Source organism: Myxocyprinus asiaticus, chromosome 41 (assembly GCF_019703515.2).
Source record: "Myxocyprinus asiaticus isolate MX2 ecotype Aquarium Trade chromosome 41, UBuf_Myxa_2, whole genome shotgun sequence".
Taxonomy (NCBI): Eukaryota; Metazoa; Chordata; class Actinopteri; order Cypriniformes; family Catostomidae; genus Myxocyprinus; species Myxocyprinus asiaticus.
The window spans coordinates 24,360,663-24,383,005 of NC_059384.1; the positions used below are offsets into that span (position 1 = coordinate 24,360,663).

Here is a 22,343-nt window from a genome sequence, read left to right on the forward strand (position 1 = left end):
CAGTGGGTTTGAGAGTTTCACTTTAAACATTCTAAGGGGCTTACCGCTGGTAAACTGTTTACCATACCAAAAACACTTAAAAAGGGGTGATGCTGTGCGGTCTTATGCCACACTCTTCATGCTATATTAAGAGTGCTGTGATAGCAAAATCAAGCCACTGGCTAACCCTGTGGAGCTTTGATGAATTCGATCTCATCTTCTGTTGGTTTTGTACATAATTTGAATGATTATACAAAAACTACAGTATAAAATAAGGAATTTTTTAATTCGTAAACTTCTCTGTGCAGCTGAATAATTTATGATTTGGAATGAACCATCGCAATAACTAAAACACTAAAATATTATGTTTTCACAAAGCTTTTTTTTTTCACAACATTTTTACTCAATAATAATTACACAAACAGGCAAATTCAAAGTGTCACACATCAAGGAGCAGTCAATTATGTGGCATCCTGATTTAATTATGCATGTTTTAAACAATCATAAATAATGCCTCACAAAGAAGTAGGTTCCTCTTTCAGAGTAGCCTTATAAGCAACTATTTCCATACACATACAGCGGGACTAAAACCTTTTTGAAAACAATAAGATGCAAAAAATATACAATCTAAAATGAATAAGAAATATTTAGCAATTTCTAATCAATGTAAGCAAATCGGTGACATTTGTGACATTGACCATGTTAACTCTTTCATACAGCAGGCCAGATTTAGTGTACACTGAAGTGCAAAAGATGCTCTTTAAAACATTCTCAAATCATGCTGGGATAGCATGAAGCATCAGGTTTTGCACACACCACGCCAGCTGGAGTGCATACTGTCAATAAAGCACAAGGGGAACATTAGTGTAATTTTCCATTTCAACTTTTTTCCATTTAATACACTGAAATTGTTGTGCTGATCATTGAATTTAGAATGGAAAAACTGCATTAAATCATTAGATGCAAAATGAAATAAAACATTTCACAAGTGGATCCTTCTTTTTATATATTTCTGTTTTTAAATTTTTTTTTTATATGCATATATACACACATACTGACGTTTAAATGCTGCCTTTCTTTTGTTATTTTATTTATTACATTACACTGTTATGTTCCATGCTGCACTGTCACATTTACAGTATGTTTAGGCTCAATGACAGAAGGAACTGCGACTTGATTGTGTAATTGCTTAGTGATTGTCTAGTGCACCCAGATCAGCAAATTCAGTAAGTTGATTTAATTGTTCTTTTTTAGATTCATAACATTTGCACCTTTACAACTACGTTCTCTTCAGAAAAACCACCACATACAAGTAGCCTCACCCTCTGACAGCAAGTCCACTGACCATCTGATGCATATTACATAAAAAAAATGGCAAGTAAACATGATATCCTTGAGCACAACTATTAATTTTGCTGTTAGCTGTCTGTAAATAATTGTTACTTGTGGACACACGGAAATAGCAGTTTACACACATTTTTGACTAATTTCTTCATTGTTATCTGTTAAACCTTGCAAGGAGGCTACTGTGACATTATTGAAATAAGCTACCCAATTTATTGACCAATTTCAGATTTACCTTAAACAACACATAAAAAAAACAACTTGTGGTTGGTCATTTTTACATGTGTCAGACAGCCTCTAAAAGTCTAAGTGGGCGGTTCTTGGCCTGAAAAACCTACAGAATGGAAACAAATCACTTTATCTGAACATGTGATTATTATTAGTGCAAACTGATTAGGTTTAATAGTTGTGAAATGACCAAGTACAGTCGTTTTAGCAGCAAATGGCAAAGAAATAAAACATAAATCAGACCATGAGTACTGCAAAAGCAGACTTTATGAGTTTATGAGTCTTCATATTGTGAACCATTGTATTTGCTCACTAAGGTTACAGCACTAAAAGGTTACACACAATAAAAGACCCCCACCACAGGTAGAGTCACATCACTCATACAGTTATTCAAGCAATCCTTTCTGATTGAAGGGAAAAGGACACAAGTCATACAAAAATATACTGTGGATAGCTTGTAACTTTACAATGAATGTGCAAATACAGGACACATTTGAAAGCACTGGTGTTCCACTGTTGTGAAGACTTCATTCTAAGTCTAATTAGCCTGTTAGCGTTGAAATGTAGATACTTTTCAGCTTTTCAAAGAGAATTCAGTGCAGTCTGTGACACTGAACTCCAAACAAAATATTCAAATCAAAATGAAAAAGCAAAAAATTCATCAAAGGATGTGGACTGGTACCCCACTGTGGTGTGCGCCAGAATGGGAATAAACACAAATTTAGGATTGTTCAGAGGGCCGATATAAATAATAACACAGCACAGTCAATCAGTTTCCAACTATAGTCACACAAATTAAACATTTACATAAACTCTTTAAGACATTTCAGTAACACTTTCTAATGTATGTGTTTGCCATGGCTTCTGTGTATATTATGTATTATAAAACTATTCTTAATGCCATCTAACACACAATGTAATCCATTATATATTTTTATAAATTACTGTAACAACAGTTGTCATATCTACATATTCATGGCTCCGCCTTTAAAGATTACAATGCATATTACACATATACTGTATTTTATGTACAGGTATAACCATGCATAGGTATTTATTATGTTTTATACCTGTGGTTACAATTATTTATGAGAAAATGTAACTGATTATAAGATGTGTGATAATGCCTTATAAATGAGTTATAATGCATTAACAATACCTTTATAATGCATAATATGCAGGCTTCAAAGATATTTCCTTTGGGATATTATCATCTACACATTTTTTAAAACTCTGCAGGTTATTCTAGGTGTAGCAGCTAAACTTTCTTGTAGATTAACGCATGTATAAAAAAATAGAAAAAAGAAAGAGAAAAAGATGTGCAGATGTGTTGTGATCTGGAACAAAGAGAAAAGGTGTGTCATACCCAGAAAGTATTTATGCAGCAGTGTCAAGGATATATGCATCTCTGAGAAATGGGAACAAGGCCTTGGGCATTACATTTCTTTTTGAGAAAAGAGAACATACAATATCCCTGTGCAAAAAACATGAAGGTACTTGTATGAAGTGCTTCTCTGGCAACCAGCCAAAGATACTGAAGAACACAGAGAAATGAGAAATAAGCAATTGTAGTGTCATGTCTGAATAATATCTCTAAAGCACTGTAGACTACTAAATCGTACAGCAAGGTGTTGCTGATATGTCAGATGTTGGTCTTACTGATGAAAAATGACAAAATCCCTTCTTGTTACTCATTCTTTGGTCCCTTGCCTTTTCGAAATGTTTAGCTTTCTCTGCAAAAAAATACTTCACTTCCTTTAGTATTCATTAAAAGTATCTTTGTTGACCTCTGCATGTGTGTCCTGTAGGTTAAACAATCACTCATCCGATTCATACCTGAGAAGAGAACATAATACAACAAATTCACAAAAATAAACTTTGCCAATGAAAATTATATGATGACATTTCACATGAGTTCACTGTCATAACATTCCAACTGAAAGTGTACCTCTGTAGCCTCTTTCTCAGTTCCTTTATCTGATCATTCTTTTTAGTGAGAATCTCCTTCATGTTTCGATAAGCAGCGGTCTGCTGAAACTTCTTCTCCAGTTCCTTAAAGGACAAACAAAAGCATGCAAGAAACATGATAAGGTTGACCAACACATTGAGCTTCACTCATGTATAAACAGATACCATAAATGATTTTGTGACAAAAAGTTAGACTTATTTTGTAAGTTCACTAATGGGTGTTCATTTATTTAATCTTGTGCGACTCCCGCGTACACATGCTTGGATGTTGTATTTTGGATTCGCTATATATGAGACACATAATTTATATTAATTTAAATCAACTGATCTCAGTTCAGAAGACTCTGGGCTGTCAGTAAAGGGTTAAACTTTCGACGCAGGGAGTCATGTGACAAAACAACATGACACTGATCACAGCGGAGTTTGTCTTTGGGAGAAATGCCAACAAAACTACATCTGGTAAGAAATCTAATTAAAGATTTTACATTAAAACCTGTTTGAGACAAAAGAGTCTCTAGTTTCATCCGATAAGCCATTTTTAATATTTGAGCGATTTATCGCAAAATGCCACACTGATAAACACGATGACTACGTACGTGGACTGTATGCTCATTTTCATTTAAAATATCCTATACTCACTGTGCATTTTTACATTGAGAATGTTTTTTCAGAGGCTTTATATGGAGTTAGGATGAAAATACGGTCCACTTCTAACTGTTCTAAGACCAGTGCAGACAGACAGCACACTTGAGGTTAAGTCATTCACTAAAAAGGGAGCAAGGCAGCATCCTATAGCTCTCTATGCAGCTAAGTGCATTCACACCTAAAATCCGACCAAGAGTTCAGTTTCAGGCTGCAGATGATGTTTGGACCACTCAACCTGTTTGGCAGACATGGCACAATGCTAATCCGTACACAGATTCAGAATTTTTGATGTATAATTTAATTTTAACATGGTTGGCAGTGATTGGATGATGCTGGCCATTACTTTGAATCAGAATTAATTATGCTAATTTCTGATGTAATGTCTGTAACGTCTCAAAAACATGAATAACCAACAATCCTGGAAACATAATAAACAATTTGATTTAAAAAATATGACTTTCTATAGCTTGGTATTATTTACAATTTCAGAAATTAGTCCCACTCTCCACATACACTATATTGCCAAAAGTATTCGCTCATCTGCCTTTAGACACATATGAACTTAAGTGACATCCCATTCTTAATCCATAGGGTTTAATATGACGTTGGCCCACCCTTTGCAGCTATAACAGCTTCAACTCTTCTGGGAAGGCTTTCCACAAGGTTTAGGAGTGTGTTTATGGGAATTTTTGACCATTCTTCCAGAAGCGCATTTGTGAGGTCAGACACTGATGTTGGATGAGAAGGCCTGGCTCGCAGTCTTCGCTCTAATTCATCCCAAAGGTGCTCTATCGGGTTGAGGTCAGGACTCTGTGCAGGCCAGTCAAGTTCTTCCACACCAAACTCACTCATCCATGTCTTTATGGACCTTGCTTTGTGCACTGGTGCGCAGTCATGTTGGAACAGGAAGGGGCCATTCCCAAACTGTTCCCACAAAGTTGGGAGCATGGAATTGTCCAAAATCTCTTGGTATGCTGAAGCATTCAGAGTTCTTTCACTGGAACTAAGAGGCCAAGCCCAGCTCCTGAAAAACAACCCCACACCATAATCCCCCCTCCACCAAACTTCACAGTTGGCACAATGCAGTCAGACAAGTACCGTTCTCCTGGCAACCGCCAAACCCAGACTCGTCCATCAGATTGCCAGATGGAGAAGCATGATTCGTCACTCCAGAGAACGCGTCTCCACTGCTCTAGAGTCCAGTGGCGGCGTGCTTTACACCACTGCATCCGACGCTTTGCATTGCACTTGGTGAGGTATGGCTTGGATGCAGCTGCTCGGCCATGGAAACCCATTCCATGAAGCTCTCTACGCACTGTTCTTGAGCTAATCTGAAGGCCACATGAACTTTGGAGGTCTGTAGCAATTGACTCTGCAGAAAGTTGGCGACCTCTGCGCACTATGCGCCTCAGCATCCGCTGACCCCACTCTGTCATTTTACGTGGCCTACCACTTACTGGCTGAGTTGCTGTCATTCCCAATCGCTTCCACTTTGTTATAACACCACTGACAGTTGACTGTGGAATATTTAGTAGCGAGGAAATTTCACGACTGGACTTGTTGCACAGGTGGCATCCTATCACAGTACCACGCTGCAATTCATTGAGCTCCTGAGAGCGGCCCATTCTTTCACAAACGTTTGTAGAAGCAGTCTGCATGCCTAGGTGCTTCATTTTATACGCCTGTGGCCATGGAAGTGATTGGAACACCTGAATTCAATTATTTGGATGGGTGAGCGAATACTTTTGGCAATATAGTGTATGTGGACATCAATGTCTATTTGCTATTAGTTACAAGCAGCAGTCACGCTCGGGTCTCAGGAGTTTAAAGTTGGGAAATATCGTGTCCAGTTAGTTTTAGCTGCACTTGAGCTGTTTGTACACAGGTTAAGGAATGGGCTATAGCATCTCCAGTACCTTCTCAGCAAGGGAAAGTTGCTCCTGGATGCGGAGCAGGTCATGTTTGGCAGATACCAGGTTGTCTTGCAGGTCTTTCTGAGAAGCAACGTTGGCACTCAGAGTTTTCTCAAAGTCAGCCTGCAACACTGCTACTGTATCTTCCAGATTAGCAATCTCCTGAGCGTGCATTGCAGACTGACAAAGACAAAAATAGGCTGTGTGTAAACTTTACAGGAGACATGCAATACTGTACATTTGACAATCCATATCTAAAAACGAAAACAAAAAACAGCACATACCACATCGTTTCCATGAAGCCAAACAGAAAGTAATAAAACAAATGGTCAGAAATTAAACCTCAAACAAAATCTGAAAAGTCCCTATACCAACTGAGTCTTGACGTCTATCTTAATAAGGTGATTGACAAATGGATAAACCCAGTCTAAACAAAGAGCAATGCAAACAAAAACAAGCTTCATGATGGTAAACAGGCAAGTTTCAAATTCCCAGTCACTATGTGATAAATTTTGTACCTGGTGATCTCCTTGGTTCTTCTGAAGGTCTTTCAAGGCCCTTTCAGCTTTGGACTTGTCGTCTAGAGCACTCATGGCCTAGAATACAACCATTATAAAATTATTAAATATAATCCAACTCTACCATGAATGAAGTCTACAAATATATTTTCTAATTTGCCTTTCTATTATGCTTATGTTCTTGTATGTTTGCAAGTTGCTTGGATATAAGCATCTGCTAAATGAACAAATAAAATAAAAAATTACCTGGGATTCCAAAGTTCGGAGTCTAGATTTCAATTTATCATTCTCCTCTTGAAGTCTAGAAATCTCCTGAAAAATTTTAATGAAAAGTCCAAATGACCGTCACTGTTGTACCGAAAAAGCACATGTGATTTGCGAGTTGGTGAACGAAACTGATCGGTTATACAGAGTTCCCACCCTTTTTGACGAATAAAATTCATGACTTTTCCATGACCTTTCCAGGCATTACTGTATAGAGAATTTTTAAAAAATCACTTTAATTCACACCAATTCACTAATGAACTATTCAGACTGATTTGTGAGTCGTTTTGACCCATCATTGACCCAAAAGAACGATTCTCTCACAAATCAGACATCGCTTGCGTTCAAGTTTTAGGGGCTGTTCACACTGAATGCATTTTTTCCATTAATATGTAAACATGCTTTGGATGTTGCGCCGAATCTTGATGTTTTTGTTGTTGTTTTTTTGTAAAATGCTATATCAGGTTAAAAAGAACATCAACTTTTAAAATACATCTCAAGATGCCTGTGTCCTGTTCTATTCATGAGCTGCGTCTAAGCTTTTGTAAGCACAAAAACACATTTGATCTGAATAGCCCCTTACTCTTCACAAGAGCAATATTTAGCTGATGAGATTTTTTTTTTACATTGGAAAACTTGCCTTTTACAGGCCTGAAAATCACAATTTTAATATTCCCAGATTTTCCAAGTTTTCCATGACCGTGGGAATTCTGCTTAAAGATATATGGATGGTTAAGTTATCCATATGTATAAAATTTTGTTTAAACTTATTGTCTTGATTACCTTCTGGAGTAGTTCAGACACACCTCCTTCATTCAGTGGTGCTAATTTTGGCTTATTGGATTCCTGATTTACCTTAAAGCACATAAAACAGATGCTAAAGTTAGCATACAGAAACATGACATTCAGTTTAAAATACAGTTCTGTCTTTATTTCTTAAAAGTAGAATCCAATCCTTCGCTTCATTTTTGAAGACCACCAAAAAGAAACCAAGACCACCAGACAAAATATGAAGGGAAGTTCTGTTTTTATTCTGTCTATATTTACTATCAAAATCAAACCACAATAAAAAACTGATTTTGTTTCCACTGGCCAGCACCTGAACCTATAAAAACATATTTGCACATTTCATGTACTAAAGAACATCACATGCCACGACAAGCTACAATGACAGAAGGTGTTTGTCACACTTTAACCTGCAAAATGTGTGAATTTGTGCAGGCAGCAGGTGTTATATGATTTTTTATATCTTGTGCTAAAAAACAACTCGAGCATACCGATATGTCCTTTCCAAACATGAAATAATCTCACCTTACTGTTGGGTTTGAAATCAGTCTTCTCAAACTCAGCCACTTGTTCCAGTAACTCTCTAATAAGATAAAAATAAAAACAGGATTTGAATCATGCAATGAGAGAACAGAAATGCAGAGATTCACTATAAACCCAACATGATAGATGAGTGTTATCTTATCTACTGACATACATATAAGATTATACTTCATTTTACAATGAAAAAATAGCTTTCATATCTCAGAATATCATACTTCAGAAAAGAAAACTACATTTATTGATACTAAGCTGTTAAAACAGCTCCATACTTTCATACAAATTTCTGACATCAGACAGATGAATCCATTTGAACACATAAACAAACATAACCGCCTACATTGACAAAACCTGTTGGGTGATGACACCAGATGCACTTATGATAAGAGTAAAAATGAGAAAGTCTATCAATTCTTGTGCTGTTCCTGGCTGTGTGTAGCACCTACGACTCTGCATATCCTTTTGAAGGATCCCCACATTAGGAAAGAGTAGCTGTTTTTAACAAGATTTCCAAACAATCGTTTTAGTCTGACTTTAATATTTTGTGCAATGCATTTCAGCACAGATTTATTTAATGAATCTGTTAAAATGTAATGCAGATCTTGCAAAAAGGTTTGTGGTAACACTTTACAATAAGGTTCCATTTGTTTACGTAAGTTAACAACATTATATAACATGAACTAACAATTAATAATATTATTAAGCATTTATTAATCTTAGTTAATGTTAGGGGTCTCCCAGTACAATTTTTTGAGAACAAGTACAAGTACCGATACTTTTTTATTTTGGTACTCGCCAATACCGAGCCCGATACCTGTTTTTTTTTTTTTTACTCCATATTAACAGTTTATTTCAATTGTATCATCGCATTGGTGTTTAAATAAATAAACTCATTACAACTTTTATCAAATGAAAGTATAACAATTAATTGTCAACATGATATTGTATTTTTTTACCAAATGAAGTGCTTTTATACAGAACCTCACAGCACTATCTAAAATACAACATTGGACTTATTTTTGTCAAATAAATTGCTGCATAACAGCACAGATGTGAGATATTGCTATAATACAGTTAACTATTGATTTATTATTATTATTATTATTATTAGTATGACAGTGAATATTAAATAACTATACAGTAGTGATCTATTTCTGTAGTACGTTTTTGCCTTTAAATTGAGCTTTTATTTTTAAGTGTTTCTGTGTTGTTTTGATAAAGGAGCTCTGACATTATGATGGCAGCTTCCCATTCCGGAAATGTGATTCAAAGTGATTATTAAACCATAAAAGGCTACTATTGAAATAAATACGTAGTCTGTATATAACTCGAGCTAAAAAGTGAATTAGCGCTCTGCCTGCTATCATCTGCTACAAACAGAGCATGCGATGCTCATAATAGTGTTTTCCATGTATGAACCAACGATCTCTAAAAGGTATGAGTAGTTTGTGTCTTTATGTCAACACAACACCGATTCAACACATTCACAAGCACTCACACTTAAAACTCTGCATGTGCAAACTATCTATTTATCACATTAAATCGCAGTTTTTGCTGTTTAATAATCTTACGATGACATGACGTGAATTTAATATGTATGCAGAATGTTTACGTAATGACAACTGTACGTCAGATGGTTTCGGTTTTTGGTATCTGAGCATTTTTACGAGTACAAGAACATGAGCGCGGTATCGGACCCGATTCCGATACCAGTATCAAGACATCCCTAGTTAATGTTAATTTCAAAATATAGTAATACATTTTTTTAAATGAGAAGTTGTGTTTGTTAACATTAGTTAATGCACTATGAACTAACATGAACTAACAATGAACAATTGTCTTTTTATTAACTAACATTAACAAAGATTAATAAATGCTGTAAAAATATATATTGTTCATTGTTTGTTCATGATACCTAATTAATTAACTAATGTTAACGAATGAAACCTTATTGTAAAATGTTACCAGGTTGTATATTGGACACAGCAAAAAGCTGTATATCATTTCGCAAGAGAAGAGTGTGTTTACACAGACGTTACAGCAGGCACAGCAGCAAAAATGTCCTGTTTAATTCTAGAGTTCAAAGAGAGGATGGAAAATGATCATAAGAACTAAATTATGGCTTTATAAGTGGACTCTGGGGGAAAAAATAATTGTAAAAAAATTATGAAATGGCCCTGAATTTAAATACATGAATTTAAAAGTCACACATCTCGCACAAAGAGCATGTACCCTTGAAAGTCATAGTTTATGTAACCGTATCTAACAGCCACACAAAAGAAACATATCTGGCACAAACCCAGGTGCACCTGCTCTGATTCTCAGTTGTAGGTGGAGTTAGAGGAGAATGAGAGAACAAGAATACATAAACATGTCAGTTACATGGTTCTAAGAGGAAAAATAAAGCCCCTCCTTCTCCTTTGTGGTAGGCAAAACATCTCTCCACATGCTGGCTATACGTGTGGTCTGATAAGGTTGCGGCTAACATATAGGATGTGCAGATATGGGTGTTTTCCCTGTGTGTGTGTAAGCCACTGCATTGAAGGCCCATCTCTGACGTACTGGGAGGAGGGGAGCATATACAAACACACAGCTTTTTATTTGAGGCTGGGTATGTAATGAAGATGAAACACACTTACACATACACTCTGCAAAAGCAACACGTTACAGTAAACTGTGTTGTTTACATGTGTGATTGCTGCTCAGCTCTCTCAGATCTGTGTTTGTAATGTTCAGTGTTGTGCTTTTTGTCAAATAAATGGTCAAATGAAGTTCATTAAAGGGATAGTTCACCATTATGTGTATAGAAAGCTATACACATCTGGGATGGCATGAGGGTGAGTAAATGATGAGAGAATTTTCATTTTTGGGTGAACTATCCCTTTAAATTCTACCACTGCATATCCTACAATAGATCATTTAAAGGAATAGTTCACCCAAAAATGAACATTCATTTTATACTTTGCATTATCATCTACCCCCTCTCAGATTCAAAAACTGTATGACTTTCTTTCTTCAGTGGAACACAAAAGGAGATGTTAGGCAGTGTGTTAGCCTCAGTCACCATTGATTTTCTTTGCATATTTTTTTTCTTCCATACAATGAAAGTGAATGGTGACTGAGGCTGTCATTCTGTCTAATAGGGCTGTCAAAAGGGCTGAGAAAAGAAAAAAATCAGTACATCAGTTTTTAAATCGATGTTCTCTTAAAGGGATAGTTCACCCAAAAATGAAAATTCTCTCATCATATAATCACCATCATGCCATCCCAGATGTGTATGACTTTCTTTCTTCTGCAGAACACAACAAAGATTTTCAGAAGAATATCCCAGCTCTGTAGGTCCATATAATCCACGTGAATGGGTACCAACATTTTTAAGCTCCGAATAAAGCACATAAAGGCTGCATAAAAGTAATCCAAATGACTCCAGTGGTTTAATCCATGTCTTCTGAAGCGTTCTAATCGACTTTGGGTGTGAACAGACCAAAATGCAACTCCATTTTGGTACAGATTGCACACATCTAAAAGTCGAATGCAGAGTTAAATGTGAATTTTTATTTTAAATTCGACGAATATTCAAATTTTAATTTGACAGCCTTATTGCCTAGCAACTCCTTTTGTGTTCCACAAATGAAATAAAGTCATATGGGTTTGAAACTAAATAAAAGTGAGTAAATGAGAGAATTTTCATTTTTCGGTGAACTGTATTCTAAATGGCAATAATTGTTATCTATTAAAAAGATGCCAATCTTAAAATACTGAAATAATCATCTATTGCCCCAGGGATGTGTACCAGTTTGAGTATGTATGAGTAATCAAACCATTATAAATCTGATGTAACAAACCTGTGTCATGCTTCAATCAAAAAGTCTACAATGGCTATAGTTACAGATGTTCTAGGGTGATATTACCTGCTCCAGTCTCAAATACAGTACCTTCAACATCAACAAAGACTATTTCACTGCATTAAGAATGAAAGTGTGACTTTTAGTTGACCTTTCTGCATGAGGCTAGAGCAGAACAGGCGGAAGGATGTGGCTTTAACTCTGACAGGGTATCCGGGTCAAATTTAGTGACAGATCCTGCCTCACAAATATAACATCATGAGTGAAATAAAGCACTCTGCCTCTAATTCTTCATTGTAAGTTCCCCAAAATGATAAAAATGTGAGCTGTTCAATAAAACAATCAATTAACTACAAAATGAGTTTTGTCAAAGATCAGTTAGCAGTGGAAATCATTTACTGATCAGTTTCCAACCAGTATCTACCCTGTTATAAGTCTAGTACCAGATGTTTTTGTAAAGTACCAGGATATTGAAGTGCATAAACAACATCTTCTCTCTGTACAGATATTATTCATCAGTGTGCAGTTCTGAGCTGAATTTCTCTGCTGAATTTCCTTACTTGGTCCATGCCTCTAAATTTAAGATACATCTTGAAATTCAGCAAACCCTTCCTCTAGCTCTGCAAAGTCACAGTGGCACCTGGAAATTTTCAACCCAATAAACTCACTTCTACAATCAATCCATCACACCTGTTTATCAAATCCAGTCAATTCCCTCTGCCCGTTTCTTTTCCCCATGCTTCTGTATTTCGCACACATCATCAGTATGCAATTCCAACTGGAATTACTTTTCCTAAATTTTCATGTTTTCAGTCTTCCCCATCTACTCCCTGACTGTTCCATATCAGGTCTCTTGCTCTCCTTTACCTCTTCTCCATCTTCTTCAGACTGCAGTCACAGGTGGAACACCTTGTTGTAGCTGTCTGAAACTTTCTATATGCGTTTAATTTGAACCCACACCTTTAAAATACTGTATGCTGAACCATAAACCCAACCTGACAGAGTACATTCTCCACAAATAAGACTTTAAATGCATTGCTATTGAACCTACTCACAATGGGGACAAAATTAGTTCGATGCAAAGTGGGATTTATTTTGTCCTGCAGCTAAAAAAAAACTCACCAACCAATAAGATATAAGCTTTGGGGTCATATGTCCAACAGCATTCCAGAAAGAGATCCACTAAGGAATCCCGTCCACATACAATGTGTGGAAAAACAATGTGCCAATAGAACTGGCTTCATATTCACTGAATATTTTTACTGGAATTACAGTTAAATTTTCTGCTGCATTATCCAGTAGAGTAGTTTATAATAAAGGTTTTCTTAATAGGCTACACATTTTTGTTTTGTTTTATGTAATTCTTCTGTCTACTCTATTTTATATTGAAGTGTGTAGTTATAGTTTTCAGCCCAGTCTGTCCAGAATTTTCAGTTTTGGTTTCAGCTAAGAATTTTCATTTCGGTGCATCACTAACTGCGATATACTCCTGTGAACGTGTATTATCTGTCTGAAATAGCTTTGCATTCCCTTCATGGGAACAGGAATTCAGGAGAGAAAACAGACTTGAACTTCTCAAACGTTTAACCCTCACCCACTTAACCCCTTCCATTTCACCTGTTCTCCAGCTCAGAGATGTCTGTCTGCAGTCTCAGGTAGAATTTCTCCGCCTGGGAAAAGAGCTGTCGCAGCAACAGCACGTTAGTGTGAGCTGTGTTTATGAGTTCCATCTCCACCTCTCCATGCACCAGCACCTGCAGCCCATCCAGCATGTCAGACACCTCGTCCACCGTATACGTCTCCTCGATGAGCCTTTGACATGGATGAAAACATAAAAACCATAATGTCCAAGAAAAACATTTCAACATAGAAACTAACAGAGGGTAACAGCTAAAAACTACCCAAATGGGATGGGAAAACATATCTACATAATGGGATCAGGGTATGATTGATCCTTTATAGAAGAAGCCTTTATTTTTGTCACACATTAAACATTTGCACATATACAGTGAAATTCTTTTTTTCACATATCCCAGCTAAGCTGGGGTCAGAGCACAGGGTCATATATGAATTATGCAGCCTCTCACCTGCTGTCCTTCAAGTCTTGGAAGCAGGAGTCGATGGTCTTCAGTCTCAGAGCCCGTTTAGAGCGGGCAAAGCGCATGTAGTTTATTGCCTCATTCTGATGGTGTTCATTAAACCCCAAATCAGCCTACGGAGACAGCAGAGAGAACATTAAATTGTAAACTGGGCTTCATAGGCAAGTTTGAGCTCTACAGCATAGAAACTGCATGGAATCTTCTGGATGAAAGATACATTAAGACAACCCTAGATCTTAGTGCTATTGACAAATCACTTTGCAGTTAAAGGATTAGTTCACCCAAAAATGAAAATTCAGTCATTGTTTACTCACCCCTGTGTTGTTATAACCATATATGACTATCTTTCTTTTTTTATACAAAGGGAGAAATTGGGCAAACATTTTGTGCTCAGTGATGTCATACAATGGCAGTTTATGGTGACCATATCCTCAAGCTTCAAAAGAACGCAAAAGTATAATTCAGAAGTCTAATATATTATTTCATGAGACTCAAGATTGTTATGAAAGCATATGATTAGGGTTGGTGATAACATGAAATCTAATGTATTATTTAGCGAAAATGTTCCCTGACTGTTGATCTCCTGTGTGCGTTCATGATAGGGCACGAGAGCAACATTTCACGCAGCCCCCTTGCGACATTGGGGTGTTCATGTGAAAACTCATTTTATCTAAAAACAGATCTGCCACAGTGATATCGACAACAGAACACAATACAGCTGCACACAAAACAGAGAACAGAACTTAATAAACATGTCTCAAGAGTTTGAAGTCGAAGAATATATGCATTTCTATGCCAAGCCTTATTTTTTTTGGAACGGACTATTCGGAAATCAAACAGAAGCATAAAAAAAATGCAAGTATTGGAAAAATCAACAACTGATAATGTGGAATGGTTATTTGAGACACATTTATGTATATACCTTTATATGTAAATATCTTACTCAAGATATATATATATATATATATACACATACACACCAATCAGCCACAACATTAAAACCACCTGCTTAATATTGTGTAGGTCCCCCTCATGCCTCCAAAACAGTGCCAACCCACATCTCAGAATAACATTCTGAAATGATATTCTTCTCACCACAGTTGTACAGTGAGGTTATCTGAGTTACAGTAGACTTTGTCTGTTTGATCCAATCTGGCCATTCTCTGTTGACCTCTCTCATCAACAAGGCATTTCTGTCCACAGAACTGCTGCTCACTGGATGTTTTTTGTTTTTGGCACCATTCAGAGTAAATTCTAGAGACTGTTGTGCATTAAATTCCAGGAGATCAGCAGTTACAGAAATACTCAAACCAGCACATCTGGCACCAACAATCATGCCACGGTCCAAATCACTGAAATAAAAAATGTTCCCCCATTCTGATGGTTGATGTGAACATTAACTGAAGATCCTGACCCGTATCTGTATGATTTTATGCACTGCTGCCACACGATTGGCTGATTAGATAATCACATGGATGATTGTTGGTGCCAGATGAGCTGGTTTAAGTATTTCTGTAATTGCTGATCTACTGGGATTTTCACACACAACAGTCCATATAATTTACTCGGAATGGTGCCAAAAACAAAAAAACGTCATGAGTGGCAGTTCTGCATACGGAAATGCCTTATTGATGATAGAGGTCAACAGAGAATGGCCAGACTGGTTTGAACTGACAAAGTCTACGGTAACTCAGATAACCGCTCTGTACAATTGTGGTGAGAAGTATACTATCTCAGAATGCTATTCTGAAATGTGGGTTGGCGCTGTTTTAGCGGCACGAGGGGGACCTACACAATATTAGGCAGGTGGTTTTAATGTTGTGGCTGATCAGTGTGTGTATATATATATATATATATATATATATATATATATATATATATATATATATATATATATATATATATATATACAGTTGCAATTCAACCCCCCCAAGACAGTAAGGATTTACAAAGGTAAGCTTTTCTGATGACCCAGAATTTTTAAACTTTACATCTATATCAGCTGAGTGACACATTCAGAGTCATAGTGTGAATATAAAACCTAATATTTCTAAATAGCAGGATTTTTTAAAAATACAGCTATGTCATAATTATTCAACCCCTATTGCATGTAGCTGTTTCTTAAATATGTAAGGCTACACAAGTAATTGTTTTAAAACAAAATTAAGTCATCAACCTGCAATGGCACTTATTTAAGTTTTAAACTTTAAGTTTAGCGTTGTAAGCAAAAATGTATTTCTATGCAAAAAATGCAATTAAAAATAATCTGTCTCAAAAGCTAATAGAGGAGATTATTTCATTACACAAGAAAGGTCATGGCTAAAAGTACACTTCCAAGGCACTTCAATTTCCAATAGACAAAGTTGGCAGCACCATTCATGCATTTTTTAAATATGGTACAACAGCAACCTTCTTGGGGTGTGGAAGAAAGCAAAACTTCACCAAGGGAAATGTTGACTTGAATATTCAAGAAGTAATTAGGAAAGATCTGTGGAGTCCTGGAAGAAGGTTTTATAGATGTATGACACTAAACTGAAAATGAGTTTTAGATCCATGGGTCAGCAGTACATCTGGAGTAAGATGACAAGGTGATGACAAGAACGACACCATCCCCACAGTCAAGCATGGAGGTGGGTCAGTCCTGTTATGGGGGTGTTTTGCGGCTGCAGGAAACGGCTGTCCTGACTATGTGACTGACACCATGGATTCTTTCAGGTATCAGGCCATTTTGGCATGAAAAATGTGATGCCTTCAGTGTGTAAATTGAAGCTTGGTGATCACTGGACTTTCCAGCAAGACAGTAACACCAAGGATACATCCAAGTTGTCCAAAATTTGGTTCAGCGATAGGTCGTGGAATGTCCTTAAATGGCCCTTTCAGTCCATCATTAAAATCCCATTGCAAACCTTTGTTGGGATTTCATGGAAGCAGTGGCAGCACAGAAACCAAAGAATGTCAATGAGCTGGAAGCTTTTGAACATGAGAAATGTGTAAAAATTCTAATAGAGAGGTGTCTGAAGCCTGAGAACACTTACCTGAAACATTTATTTGCTGTTATTAAGAATAAAGGATGCTCCACAAATGATTAACTTTGGGGGTTGAATATTTTTGACATGACATTTGTGGAGAGAATTAGTTATTTTTTATTTTTAAATTTGGGTAAACTGAACTCTTTGTTCTCAAAATCACTCAAATGTGTATTAAAAACTTTGACTGGTTACTGAGGTTTTAGTTGATGTGTTTTAATTCACATCACCAGTCAGGAGTTGAATAATTTTTGTTTGCAACTGGTATATATATATATATATATATATATATATATATATATATATATATATATATATATACACACACACACTGGCAGCCAAAAGTTTGAAATAATGTACAGATTTTGCTCTTATAGAAAGAAATTGGTACTTTTATTCACCAAAGTGGCATTCAACTGATCACAATGTATAGTCATGACATTAATAATGTGAAAATTACTCTTACAATTTGAAAAAAAATTTCAGAACTTCTTAAACTAATTCAAAGAGTTCTCATAAAAAAATCCTCCACGTGCAGCAATGACAGCTTTGCAGATCCTTGGCATTCTAGCTGTCAGTTTATCCAGATACTCAGGTGACATTTCACCCCACGCTTCCTGTAGCACTTGCCATAGATGTGGCTGTCTTGTCAGGCACTTCTCACGCACCTTACAGTCTAGCTGATCCCACAAAAGCTCAATGAGGTTAAGATCCATAACACTCTTTTCCAATTATCTGTTGTCCAATGTCTGTGTTTCTTTGCCCACTCTAACCTTTTTGTTTTGTTTTTCTGTTTCAAAAGTGGCTTTTTCTTTGCAATTCTTCCCATAAGGCCTGCACCCCTGAGTCTTCTCTTTACTGTTGTACATGAAACTGGTGTTGAGCGGGTAGAATTCAATGAAGCTGTCAGCTGAGGACATGTGAGGCGTCTATTTCTCACACTAGGGACTCTGATGTACTTATCCTCTTGTTTAGTTGTACATCTGGTCTTCCACATCTCTTTCTGTCCTTGTTAGAGCCAGTTGACCTTTGTCTTTGAAGACTGTAGTGTACACCTTTGTATGAAATCTTCCGTTTTTTTGGCAATTTCAAGCATTGTATAGCCTTCATTCCTCAAAACAATGATTGACTGATGAGTTTCTAGAGAAAGCTGTTTCTTTTTTTTGCCATTTTTGACCTAATATTGACCTTAAGACATGCCAGTCTATTGCATACTGTAGCAACTCAAAAACAAACACAAAGACAATGTTAAGCTTCATTTAACGAACCAAATAGCTCTCAGCTGTGTTTGATATAATGTCAAGTGATTTTCTAGTACCAAATTAGCAATTTAGCATGATTACTCAAGGATAAGGTGTTGGAGTGATGGCTGCTGGAAATGGGGCCTGTCTAGATTTGATCAAAAATGACTTTTTTCAAATAGCGATGGTGCTGTTTTTTACATCAGTAATGTCCTGACTATTAGACTACAGCAAAATCTGTACATTATTCCAAACTTTTGGCCACCAGTGTGTGTGTGTGTGTGTGTGTGTGTGTGTGTGTGTGTGTGTGTGTGTGTGTGTATACAGTGCATCCGGGAAGTATTCACAGCGCTTCACTTTTTCCACATTTTGTTATGTTACAGCCTTATTCCAAAATAGATTAAATTCATTATTTTCCTCAAAATCCTACAAACAATACCCCATAATGACAACATGAAATAAGTTTGATTGAAATCTTTGCAAATTTATTAAAAATAAAAAACGAAAAAAATCACATGTATATAAGTATTCACAGCCTTTGCCGTGACACTCAAAATTGAGCTCAGGTGCATCCTGTTTCCGCTGATCATCCTTGAGATGTTTCTACAACTTGATTGGAGTCCACCTGTGGTAAATTCAGTTGATTGGACATGATTTGGAAAGGCACACACCTGTCTATATAAGGTCCCACAGTTAACAGTGCATGTCAGAGCACAAACCAAGCCAAGAAGTCCAAGGAATTGTCTGTAGACCTCCGAGACAGGATTGTATCGAGGCACAGATCTGGGGAAGGGTACAGAAAAATTTCTGCAGCATTGAAGGTCCCAATGAGCACAGTGGCCTCCATCATCTGTAAATGGAAGAAGTTTGGAACCACCAGGACTCTTCCTAGAGCTGGCCACCTGGCCAAACTGAGCGATCGGGGGAGAAGGGCCTTAGTCAGGGAGGTGACCAAGAACCCGATGGTCAGTCTGACAGAGCTCCAGGATTTCTCTGTGGAGAGAGGAGAACCTTCCAGAAGAACAACCATCTCTGCAGCACTCCACCAATCAGGCCTGTATGGTAGAGTGGCCAGACGGAAGCCACTCCTCAGTAAAAGGCACATGAAAGCCCACCTGGAGTTTGCCAAAAGGCACCTGAAGGACTCTCAGACCATGAGAAACAAAGATTGAACTCTTTGGCCTGAATGGCAAGCGTCATGTCTGGAGGAAACCAGGCACCGCTCATCACCTGGCCAATACCATCCCTACAGTGAAGCATGGTGGTGGCAGCATCATGCTGTGGGGATGTTTTTCAGCGGCAGGAACTGGGAGACTAGTCAGGATCGAGGGAAAGATGAATGCAGCAATGTACAGAGACATCCTTGATGAAAACCTGCTCCAGAGCGCTCTGGACCTCAGACTGGGGCAAAGGGTCGTTGTCCTGTTGGAAGATGAACCTAAGCACACAGCCAAGATAACAAAGGAGTGGCTCCGGGACAACTCTGTGAGCCCAGACTTGAACCCGATTGGACATTTCTGGAGAGATCTGAAAATGGCTGTGCACCGACGCTCCCCATCCAACCTGATGGAGCTTGAGAGGTCCTGCAAAGAAGAATGGGAGAAACTGCCCAAAAATAGGTGTGCCAAACTTGTAGCATCATACTCAAAAAGACTTGAGGCTGTAATTGGTGCCAAAGGTGCTTCAACAAAGTACTGAGCAAAGGCTGTGAATACTTATGTACATTTGATTTATTTTTATTTTTTTTCGTTTTTTATTTTTAATACATTTGCAAAGATTTTAACAAACTTTCACGTTGTCATTATGGGGTATTGTTTGTAGAATTGAGGAAAATAATGAATTTAATCCATTTTTGGAATAAGGCTGTAACATAACAAAATGTGGAAAAAGTGAAGTGCTGTGAATACTTTCCAGATGCACTGTGTATATATATATATATATATATATATATATATATACACACACACAGGGTTGGGAGTGTTACTTTTGAAATGTATTCCACTACAGATTACAGAATACATGCTGTAAAATGTAATTTGTAACGCATTCCGTTAGATTACTCAAGGTCAGTAACGTATTCTAAATACTTTGGATTACTTCTTCAGCACTGGTAGATTTTTTTCACTTGTTTTGACTATAAAAACTCTTCCAGTACAGAAAGACAAAATACACATGTTAAAAATACATTCTCTGGAAAACCTAAATATCTTATGCAGTGTTGTTTCTAAAACAAGATAAATCAAATTGATCTTGTTTTAAGGATTTTTAGATATTTTTACAGGAAAACAATAAAAAAATTATTATCAAGAATATGATTTTTGCCCTAATATCTAAGGTTTCACTAGAAAAAAAGAAATTATGATCCAATGTGAATTTTCTTGATAAAAAAATATGATTGTGCCTGGTAACGTGCATGTAAAATGGCTAGAAATAGCATTTTAGCTTAGCGTAAAGGTGACAATTTAAACAAGGTTTATTTCTATTTCTTCTGCTCCAAACTTACTTCTCTGTCTGCTCGTATGAATGTAACACATCATAAGAAAGTGTTTCACCGCTGTTCAAACGCTCTTTGGATCGCATCATTTATATGTATAAATGTTTTCCATCTGAAAGGACTAAATATTAAATGAAACAAATGACAATAAAATGCAAAGTAATCTCTTCAGTAATCAAAATACTTTTTGAATGTAACTGTATTTTAATTACCAATGATTTAAACTGTAACTGTAGTGGAATACAGTTACTTATATTTTGTATCTTAAATACATAATCCCATTACATGTATTCTGTTACTCCCCAACCCTATATATATATATATATATATATATATATATATATATATATATATTTATTTATATCAATTGTTGATTTTTCCAATGCATGCTTTAATAATGTAGATTAATGTACCTCTCATTAATACACGTTATTTAGTCATGTTAATACATTAATAATGCTATTAAAGTGGAGATATGTGTTGTGAAAAATCATCTAGATATGAGATGGTTATAACTACCTGTAACACTGAAACACGGTTTCTGAATATATTGCTATATTGCTTGCAACCTAAGCATAGCAATAAAACAGATCAGTTGTGTTATATTGAAATCGCAGGCAGGACTGAATTACATTAGTAAAAACTGGTCAGCATTTACTCTCTTCCCTTCCTTAAACTTCTTACTTTAGTGATGAGACAGAGTTTTTATAGCTCAGAAATGAAGCATCTGTGTAAAACTTGCTCTAATAACAAGTACACACAAGATTTATGCACTAGTTTTCCACCAGATCAGCTAATGTTAGCTGGCTAAGCTACTTACCATTACAGCAGGAGGAGGATGCGGAGGAGTTGTAACGTGACAAGAAGAGAAAATATACGACTCTAGAATAAAATATTATGCGTTAACATAAGGCTTGCTTATAAGAAGGCACTATAATGTAAAATACTGTGGTAAATGATGTTCAGGAGCTAGCGAGAAGAGAGCCCTGTGGTGCTTGTGGTTGCTCTTGGAAACGGAACAGCGTCAAAGCGTTACTAACCACACCGGAGAGAGAGTTAAGAGAGCGGACACTAGAGGACGCTCTACACACGCATGCGTCAACAGAAATAAACGGCTAAACCGAATGGTTGAAACCGAAACCAAGCAGCTCTAAAATACCGGTTGCGAGGCGTTATTTTTTCCCCACCTGTTGTCTGGCAGGTCCCGCCTCCTGCATTCGGATTGGCTACTAAGAGCTACTTACAAGCGGTCTGCGATTGGGCAGTTGAGAAGTCGTTCATAAAGACATTGGTCACAGAGAATGACAACGAGGCTGTGAGGGATAGACTTATAGTCTCTTCAGTGGGCTGTACTGTTTAAAGTGTTTTTGGATCATTCCACTGACAAAACATTGATAAAATATGTGTCCAAGAACATTCAGTATACAAAGAACTCTAGACAACATAAGTTGTG

The 22,343-nt window shown here is 36.8% G+C and overlaps 1 protein-coding gene across 2 annotated transcripts; it reads right to left on the bottom strand.

The window, feature by feature from the left end:
* Positions 1-1,800: 1,800 nt before the first annotated feature.
* LOC127431784 (leucine zipper transcription factor-like protein 1) lies at positions 1,801-22,085 on the bottom strand. Of its 2 annotated transcripts, none has more exons than XM_051682329.1 (10): positions 21,711-22,085; positions 14,118-14,242; positions 13,648-13,842; positions 8,171-8,228; positions 7,643-7,714; positions 6,842-6,907; positions 6,596-6,673; positions 6,081-6,239; positions 3,500-3,603; positions 1,801-3,387 (listed from the first exon to the last, which is right to left on the bottom strand). In XM_051682329.1, the coding sequence occupies exons 1-10, from the start codon at positions 21,711-21,713 to the stop codon at positions 3,369-3,371; spliced, it is 879 nt and encodes a 292-aa protein (XP_051538289.1). In that variant the 5' UTR covers positions 21,714-22,085; the 3' UTR covers positions 1,801-3,368. The 2 variants fall into 2 exon arrangements, with proteins under 2 accessions (XP_051538289.1, XP_051538288.1); XM_051682328.1 differs by having other exon boundaries at positions 6,081-6,257.
* Between the last annotated feature and the right edge of the window lie 258 nt (positions 22,086-22,343).

Bases quoted from the DNA above. Each gene is read 5' to 3' on its own strand.
- LOC127431784 (XM_051682328.1), bottom strand. The intron at 13,843-14,117 runs GTGAGAGGCTGC...TCCATGTCAAAG, and splicing joins CAAGACTTGAAGGACAGCAG to GCTCATCGAGGAGACGTATA. The intron at 6,674-6,841 runs GTAATTTTTTAT...GTTGTATTCTAG, and splicing joins TCCGAACTTTGGAATCCCAG to GCCATGAGTGCTCTAGACGA.